General features: G+C 39.4%; 1 protein-coding gene across 1 annotated transcript; it reads right to left on the bottom strand.

Annotated features, from left to right (window-relative positions):
* Nucleotides 1-1,000: 1,000 nt before the first annotated feature.
* LOC144966079 (heme-binding protein 2-like) lies at nt 1,001-9,709 on the bottom strand (the record flags this gene model as incomplete). Its single annotated transcript, XM_078902125.1, is given in 4 exon segments — nt 1,001-1,609; nt 4,439-4,604; nt 7,820-7,970; nt 9,580-9,709. Coding segments are annotated over 4 exon segments (609 nt in total). The 3' UTR covers nt 1,001-1,431.
* Nucleotides 9,710-9,975: the final 266 nt, after the last annotated feature.

Here is a 9,975-nt window from a genome sequence, read left to right as displayed (position 1 = left end):
AACTGCGTAATAGCAAAGAAGAAAAAAAATCTAACTTGTGTTGAATATTTCAAATAACATTTATTTCAAAATCGTAAGATTTTTAATTATAAATTTGTATAAAAATAAAAATGATATAGATTCCACTTGTTATTTTTTTTTAAACCAACCTTCAAATCTGTTCGAATGTATATCAATAATAACAGTGAGGTGATGAGTAAAAGACAACAAATACCAGCCAACAAAAATAATGTGTTTGTCAAAACATGACAAAATAATACAAATATGACACCAGTCGTCTCAAAGCGGTTTGACATGTTGTCATCGACCAGATGCCAAAAAGTGATAATATAAATATAACCGTTTAGTTGGCCAAAAATATGAGATTTAATGTCTTGTTATCAATTATTGTAATTGTAACAATATCGAATGTTCTCAAAACAACAAACAAACAAAACAAAAACAAACAACAACAACAACAATAAAAAAAAACCCCAACGTATTATGAAATGAACCCAAATTCCATATTTTGACTCAATTTCAACTTGAAGCATTCAAACAGCATGGATGTAATACCATTTAGATTCGGTGGACGGATCACATATATATTAGCTATGTAGGCCTACAGGATTTGAATTACCTTTTTTTAAACATTCTTTTTTTTTTGTTTTGTTTTGTTATGTTCTAAAAACGGTGTTTGATTCTCTCACCAAATTCATGTATTATAAATGGAAAGCAGAAACAGATAACACGTACATTCTTTAGCTGTCGTTTCATTTTGCCAACTGTGAAATAAAAACGAATTTGTGGCTTGTTGTACTTTGGACATTTGGATGCTCTTTTGGAAATGGACCCAGTGTTGTAAATCCAGTTACTTTCTTTTCATCATCAACAACAAAATATATGTTTCCACCCCCCCCCCCATTCTCTCTCACCCCCCCCCCCTCTCTCTCTCCCCCCCCCCACTCTCTCTCTCCCCCCCCCCCCTCTCTCTCTCTCTCTCTCTCTCTCTCTCTCTCTCTTTATCTCTCTCTCTCTGTTCATATGAAAAAATATAAAGTGCAATTGTTTACAAGTCTAATATTTGTTTTTCACTCCAAAAAATCTGTTCATTGACTAGGAAGACTTAGACTAGCTGTATTTATTTCAAAAAGTGTTTTTGTCATTGTCCGGCAGTAGTTGCCCTGACATATGTGACCTATCGTCTCAAAACGGTAACATGCCGGGATGCTTTAGCTGTTCAAAAATTGCGTTTATTTATAGTCAAAAATATCAGACTTTGATCAAATTATGATGCGTCCTTGAGAAGAATAGACAGTTTGTTTTTCAAGAACAAAAGACAAACATTTCATATTTCTAATCATTTCATCTTTAAATTCACTTTTTAGAATCGAGTCCATCCCGACAGAATACCGATTTGAGGCGATGGGTTACCTATTGTTATGACCTGGTTTAATTCTTCATGAACCAAATCTCGTGCTGTTTCATCCTCAGATCGAACGGGTAGTTGTAGCTGGCCCTGTAGTACGTGTTGGCATCGAACGAGGACTTGTCGGTGATGCCATTAGAAAGCTCCTCGACCTTGGCGTCGTATTCCTGGTTTGAAGGCCACTTGACTTGTTTGAAGGCCCTGGGAAATGACAAGAATGGGCTCGGTGTTAGTTTTAGTCAGGACATTGGGCAAAATGAAACAACAGCTTCGAAACAACAGAATACAATATTTAACACGGTTCATTTAAGGCTCAAAATCGTTCCTCGGGAAAAAAAACACACAAAAAAACCGGCAAAAAGATAATTGGCTATCCAGCGTCGTCCTCATTGACTCATCTGACAATATATATATATATTGTGTGTGTGTGTGTGTGTGTGTGTGTGTTTACCTGACGTATACTTTTGAGGCAAGCATCGGCTCCAAGCTGTGTGTGTGTGTGTGTGTGCGTGTGTGTGTGTTTACCTGACGTATACTTGTCAGGCCAGCATCGGCTCCAAGCTGTGTGTGTGTGTGTGTGCGTGTGTGTGTGTGTGTATGTGATTACCTGACGTATACTTGTGAGGCAAGCATCGGCTCCAAGCTGTGTGTGTGTGTGTGTGTGTGTGTGTGTGTGTTTACCTGACGTATACTTGTGAGGCCAGCATCGGCTCCAAGCTGTGTGTGTGTGTCACAGCCGTTTAAATAGGGCCCAAACTTTCAGTTTAGTTACTTCTTCCCTCACTGGCTACCGTCAAGTAATGTAAACAATCCACCGTCAACCACAGTGATAACACCTGTCAAGACAGGGTGCAAGGGCAATAAATTATGTCTGCAGGTAAATCTCATCGCTTTGAATTTCTCTCAGGCAGAGAGTAGTAGAAATTTCATCAAAATACTCAATTTTGTCAGCCTGTTGTGGACGCAGCATCTTTTTCATAATTTTCAAACATATATGGATACAAAGACCAGCTTTTCCTCTACAAGACGCAATTATTTTTGTTTACATCATTTAATGATAAGTTTGTGTTTTGCTCTTTTGAATAATCAGAGTTTTTTATGAAATAAATATTAAAATTATAAGTTTAAGAAATATTTAAAAATTCAAAATATCAAACCAACACTTTTTACCATCAAGTGTGAGGGATCAGAAAAAAGTAGATAAAATTATCTTTCATATGATATATACTTTATTATGTAGATTCAGGGATTTAAGAATAGAGGGTGTGGAAAGGAATCTCAATAATTATTTTTGTTACAAACAAAGAGGAGAATATTTCATGATATTTTAGAAACCCAATAATAAATCTAGATAGTGATGATAAGAGACATTTATTTAATTTGATTTCATTGAATTTAAGCGGAAATTTTAGATATTTCTTAAATTTACTTATTTAAGTTCTGTTCGGGTCATGGAGAGACACACTGAAGACGGTCAGTACAAATGAAATATGTCGAATTTGTTGTGAAAGAGTACAGAGCCGTGCTGAGAGGATTAAAATACTCTAGACGTTCAACAATTGACTATAAATATAAATGTGAAATTCTGACATATTTAAATATTTCAATTTGCGAGAAATGTATCTCACTGGTACATAATTTAAAGAAATGCGATGCAGGTATCGATACCTTTGGTTCAATGAGAAAACTCTGAACAAGAAACAATACTTAATGAGGTGAATATGATCCTAATATTTCACCAATGTTGTGCTATATGCAGTCTATATGGCACCCAATTAAAAGAGGTGCAGGTCAAGTACATAGAAAAAGTAATGGGCTTAGATATCTCAAAAATAAGTTTATGAAAATTATAAGAACTCTTTAAGATTTTCTTAGTGGTTTTGATTGTCTTTAAATGAATGTCCTTATATAACAATTTTTAATGGAATTCTTATAATTCGTTGATTCTGGGATAAATATAAGTGAATCACATTTGACTATGTTTCTGGTTTATTAAAAAATGTCTATTAAGACAATGCTGTGATTGGATTTCAGTTTTACCTTACTCAAAATCATAACTTTTACGTACAGGTGAACTGATATCTCAAAAACGCCTCAATCTACTGGTATAAAATTTATATGTCTACATTTTACAGATATTCAACATCATTTCCATTACTTTTGTTTAAAAATCTTAAGTGTTGAACGTGTTAAAATATTCTCTTAAAAATTTTAATTCACTTAAATTTATGCATCAATTTCATGGGTTATCCCTCTTGCTTTTTAACAACATCATAATAATGATTAAATAATCAATGAAAACTCTGTTAATAAACTGTTTTGTAGTATAAAAATATTGTTGCTACGCTTAATAACGGCAATACTACATTAGTTTGAAATTCAGAAAAAATCGATCAAAACGGCGAAAAAATTGTCTCCCTCTCTCAGTGTAAAGCTATGACTCATCATCACTAGACTGGCTAGATTTACCTGGCGAACTAAACTGAAAGCAATAAACGCCTGTGGTGTGTGTGTCTGTGTGTGTGTATGTGTTTACCTGACGTATACTTGTCAGGCCAGCATCGGCTCCAAGCTGTGTGTGTGTGTGTATGTGTTTACCTGACGTATACTTGTGAGGCAAGCATCGGCTCCAAGCTGTGTGTGTGTGTATGTGTTTACCTGACGTATACTTGTGAGGCCAGCATCGGCTCCAAGCTGTGTGTGTGTGTGTGTGTCTGTGTGTGTGTGTATGTGTTTACCTGACGTATACTTGTGAGGCAAGCATCGGCTCCAAGCTGTGTGTGTGTGTGTGTGTCTGTGTGTGTGTGTGTTTACCTGACGTATACTTGTGAGGCAAGCATCGGCTCCAAGCTGTGTGTGTGTGTGTGTGTTTACCTGACGTATACTTGTGAGGCCAGCATCGGCTCCAAGCTGTGTGTGTGTGTGTGTGTGTCTGTGTGTGTGTATGTGTTTACCTGACGTATACTTGTGAGGCAAGCATCGGCTCCAAGCTGTGTGTGTGTGTGTGTCTGTGTGTGTGTATGTGTTTACCTGACGTATACTTGTGAGGCCATCATCGGCTCCAAGCTGGTCCCACCGACCTTGGGGGACGGGGGGTCGCTGTCGTTGACGTAGAACATCATCGTGACGTCATAGTCATTCTCTGCCTTCTTTTCCACTTTGAACAGGGCAGGGACCGCCATTTGTATTTTCATGACTGGTGATGATGAGAAAGGTGAAAGTTGTTATTATTTATGTTTATTATTATCACAGCAGCTTCGTACCCGAAAGGTACCGAGTTCGATCACTCACTGCTCCGTGTGGCCTTGAGCAAGTCACCTGCCCCTAGCCCACTTTGCGGCGCTGCACTGCGACTGACGTCTGGGTTATTCCAGTCATCCCTTGGAATAGACCCTAATGAAAAATTTCCCCATGGGGATGAATAAAGGGAATTCTATTTTTTATTCTTATTTTTTTTAATATTTTATCACAGATCATGAACTTAAACCTGAGCATTTATACAGCGCATTATTCATTCAGCGAACTCAATGTGCTTTACAAGGGCGGGTCCTAGTCCAGCAGCAACACTTAACATGAAGGATGGACGAGGCATGATGCCTGTTAGGCGATGTTGAAATACTTATTTGACAGAAACAACGCTGTTCACGGCCAGGTGCTCATTTTATACCTGAGTAAGAGAGCCTTTCTCATTAAGGACTCAACTATGCGCCGCACAGAGCGAGACTCGACACCCGAACATTCTATAAAAATAATATTCCTGGCATCCGGTTTACCCTGACATCATACCGGCTCCAGGTGATGGGTCACATAATAACTGCAAAAATTACTTATTTTATTGTTTATTTAATTGTTTATTTTTATGTACAGTGCGTTTTTTTCACGCTCCATTTATGGACAATCCAGCTGCTTTAAGCGAGGGATTTATGGAGCTGGGTTGGTTTTGATGTGCAATGTGACTCACTCCTAATAAATATTCATTTCCATTCTACTGTGTCGGTTTCGGTCGGATTCAGTGAATGATGACACATCTATAGGGAATGAGATTAGCGGAAGAGTAGCGTCCCTTGATTGGACGTCACCCATAGTCTTTGACGTCACCGGCGGAAAAGTTATTAGAGAGAGAGAACGTCATGTTGGTTGTCGCTTCCGCGAGGACGAGAGAGACGCATGCGCACAACCAACATGACGTTCTCTCTCTAATAACTTTTCCGCCGCTGACGTCACAGACTATGGGTGACGTCCAATCAAGGGGCGCTACTCTTCCGCTAATCTCATTCCCTATATGTTAACCCTGTAAAGGCTAGATCGTAACTGACTCTAACCTAGCTCCAAAGCACACATATCCGTTTCATGAGAAAAGCAGGAAGGATAATACATTAATGTTACTAAAAATAAAGGTTAACATGGAAAGAAATCCGATGGAAACAGTACCAACAACGGACGTTTCAGGTGTAAACCTTTCGTCAGCTCCATGGTAAGCACAGGAATGTGAAATTAAACATAATGAAACGTAATGAGGATTGTAGCGTTTGCGTCTGATAACCGAACTTGTCACGCAACAAATCAACGCAACGCAATATAATGATCCATGACAACAAGGTTAGATCCAGCCCATTATGGCGTTTGGATACCAGACCTTCTTATATGTACACCTTGGTTTGTAGGAATATCAACACGGCCATACTATGGAAAAACAGATATTTAAAAATTTGGCCAGAAAACTCGTCCTTCAAATATCGATCGATTTAAATGACCGTCATTTAGGCAAAAAGTCTCAAACCTGGGACTTCGCGAAGTCCTAGCAGATATGCTAAATAACCATTTGAGTCAACGGGCGACAGAATTACCCTTCAGTTTTAACAAAAATATGTTTGCAAGTTACTCAAATAAATGTCTGTAAAAAATAGTTTTATAGTTTTTAGATTTGTCAATAATTCTATGCTAGTTGGTAATTAATTAACACGGACTGTACGGGAAAATGCTACCCCCAACCCCCCCCCCCCCCAACTCCCCCCCCCCCCCCCCCCCTCATTTAAAATAGAATAAAAAGATAGATGTGTAACAACCCATCCCTGTAAGAATAGATACACATTCGGTGTTTCAAGTCCTGGAGTTTAACTCACTCAATCCTAGAGATGTTGGTACTTTTCAAAACTGGAAAAAATGTATTAAAAATGAGCATGTACATAGATAGTTATATTCAACTATCATTAACCTGTCGTAAAAACTAAAAACATTAGCTTTGATACTACGCCTATAATTTGTCTCATAAAAATGTAATTAATAGGCGTGGGGTAAAATTAACCCAGGGTAAACAACGGATATAGTCGGTGTTAGGGTTGAGTGAGTTAAAAGTGATGATAAATCCTCGTTGTCATCAAAGACCGTATCCCCCTATGCCATCCACTCGTTGTCATCAAAGACCGTATCCCCTATGTCATCCACTCGTTGTCATCAAAGACCGTATCCCCTATGTCATCCACTCGTTGTCATCAAAGACCGTATCCCCTATGTCATCCACTCGTTGTCATCAAAGACCGTAATCCCTTTGTCATCCACTCGTTGTCATCAAAGACCGTATCCCCTATGCCATCCACTCGTTGTCATCAAAGACCGTATCCCCTATGTCATCCAATCGTTGTCATCAAAGACCGTATCCCCTATGTCATTCACTCGTTGTCATCCCCTATGTCATCCACTCGTTGTCATCAAAGACCGTATCCCCTATGCCATCCACTCGTTGTCATCAAAGACCGTATCCCCTATGTCATCCAATCGTTGTCATCAAAGACCGTATCCCCTATGTCATCCATTCGTTGTCGTCAAGGACCGTATCCCCTATGTCATTCAATTCAAGTCCCCCGAATCTGGACCAACAGTCTGATTTGTGAAATCAAGCCACTACTAGTATAATTCTGACATTTTATAATTGAATGTTTTACCAACGGTACTCGGATTATTATTATTATATTATTATTATTATTATTATATTATTATTATTATTATTATTATTATTATTATTATTATTATTATTATTATTATTATTATTATTATCATTATTATTATTATCATTATTATTATTATTATTATTATTATTATTATTATTATTATTATTATTATTATTATTATTATTATTATTATCAATATCATCATTATCATTATTATCATCTTTATCAATTCTTTCTTTGTTTTTTTAAATACCCCTTTTCATTTCATGCTCTATTGTTTTCCTTTGTCATAAATTCAAATTTTCATCTTTTGAAACAAAAAGAATCCAAAAAAAAAAAAAATACCGAAAAAAAAACAAAAACAAATAACAAAAAACCAACCAAACAAAGAAATACTGAATCTAACTATTGCGACATAAACATGATAATACTTAATGAAGAAAAATACTTGTTCATTACTTACATCTAGAATTTCTGCGCATGAAGTATGGGAAGAGTTTAAAAAACATCTCCCTCTTCTGATCTTTGGTGGGCCAGGGTGTTGCTGATCGAACCTTGGTCGTCAGCCAATTCGTCTGGCCATAGCTCCGGACATCATAAACATCCGTTGTCGACTGATTCATAAATGGGAAAGAAAGTATTAACAATCAGAAGATTTTCTCTCACGCAATGTAATCTACACTTAGTGTATTCAAAACGTGGAAACATTGAATGGCTAGCACATTGAGGTAGAAAATAATACCAAAAATCATCTTCATACAGCTTATGTTTTTTGGATATAATTGAAGCATATGTTTGACCTCACCCCCCTGATGTGTGGTGGTCGAGTTGATAGGGCAGGACACGGACGTGGAGTGGTCAAGTCTTATTACAACCCACATCGTTATTCTCATCAGGCAAGATTAGAATTTATACATTTCTCCTACTCCTACTCCTTCATCACCACAACCTCCTCCTCCTCCTCCTCCTCCTCCTCCTCCTCCTCCTCCTCCTCCTCCTCCTCCTCCTCCTCCTCCTCTCTCATCCACAACCTCCTCTCCTCCCTCCTCCCACCCCCTTCATCACAACCTCCTACTCCTCCTACTCCTTCATCACCACAACCTCCTCCTCCTCCTCCTTCATCACCACAACCTCCTCCTCCTCCTCCTCTTCCTTCATCACCACAAGCTCCTCCTCCTCCTCCTTCATCACCACAACCTCCTTCTCCTACTCCTTCATCACCACAACCTCCTACTCCTACTCCTTCATCACCACAACCTCCTCTCCTACTCCTTCATCACCACAACCTCCTCCTCCTACTCCTTCATCACCACAACCTCCTCCTCCTACTCCTTCATCACCACAACCTCCTCCTCCTCCTCCTCCTTCATCACCACAACCTCCTCCTACTCCTCCTTCTTCATCACCACAACCTCCTCCTCCTCCTCCTCCTCCTCCTCCTCCTACTCCTACTCCTACTCCTTCATCACCACAACCTCCTCCTCCTCCTCCTACTCCTGCATCACCACAACCTCCTCCTCCTTCATCACCACAACCTCCTCCTCCTCCTCCTCCTCCTCCTCCTCCTCCTACTACTACTACTACTACTACTATACTACTACTACTACTACTACTACACTACTACTACTACTACTACGACTACCTAACCGACCACTACTACTACTACTACTACTACTACTACTACTACTACTACTACTACTACTACTACTACTACTACTACTACCTACTACTACTACGACTACTAATACTATTACTATTTATTCTTCTTCATCTTCTTCCTACTCCTCCTCTTCCTCCTCCTCTTCTTCTTTTTCTCCTTCTTCCTGTAAGAATGCCTTACATGATGTGTTTTGTCTCCTCACGAGTTCGATTGTTGTTTGAATACACATCTAGTGGATATTGTGCTATAACGTTATTCAGAACCATATGACACATGGAGTCGGTTTCTATCGCGTGAAACAGACACTAGCAACTGCTTGTTATCCTTTGGATAGGGTGCTAGTCTATTGCAAAGTACTTTCCGTTAGATCTATTAGACCCGGCTACCCATTTATTGTTGCTGGGTGGATAAGGGACGAGGGGGCTCGGAAAAAAATCTCGACTTCACCCGGGATCGATCTTGGTGCCTTTGCGTGTGAAGCGAGTGCTCTACCCACTGAGCGACATGGTCCACCATTATGTAATATTTCTTTTAAGACGTGGCATTATATTTTGAATACGTACCATTGTCGTAAACCGTGGACATTCGTAATTTCGACAGAACCAGGGCTTTTCATCTTGGGCCAAGGTCAAGGCCAGACAGCTGGCTACAATCGCCAGTAAAATGTAGGTTCTCATCGCTGTCCTCTTGGAGCTGCAGAAAAGGGGGGAAAGGGTGGATGGGGGGGGGGGGGGGGGGGGGGGGGAGCCAAAGAAAACGGCATTAAAAAGGGAGAACTAAAATTTTCCCCTTTTTTCATCCCATAGGGGAAATTTTTCTTAGGGAAGATGGAAAAACCCAGGCGTTAGCCCCAGTGCGTGCCGCAAAAAATTGGGGCTGGGGAGGTGGGCTTGCTCCCGGCCACCCCCAGCCGGGGCGGCGGGCGATCGGCTCGATTAAACACAAAAGTTAAGCAATGG

The sequence above is a fragment of the Berghia stephanieae genome, chromosome 2 (genome assembly GCF_034508935.2).
Source record: "Berghia stephanieae isolate SIO BIC M18660-M18661 chromosome 2, UCSD_Bste_1.3, whole genome shotgun sequence".
Classification (NCBI taxonomy): Eukaryota; Metazoa; Mollusca; class Gastropoda; order Nudibranchia; family Aeolidiidae; genus Berghia; species Berghia stephanieae.
Note: the sequence above shows the minus strand (reverse complement) of the source record. Positions and strands in the feature narration are given on the sequence as shown.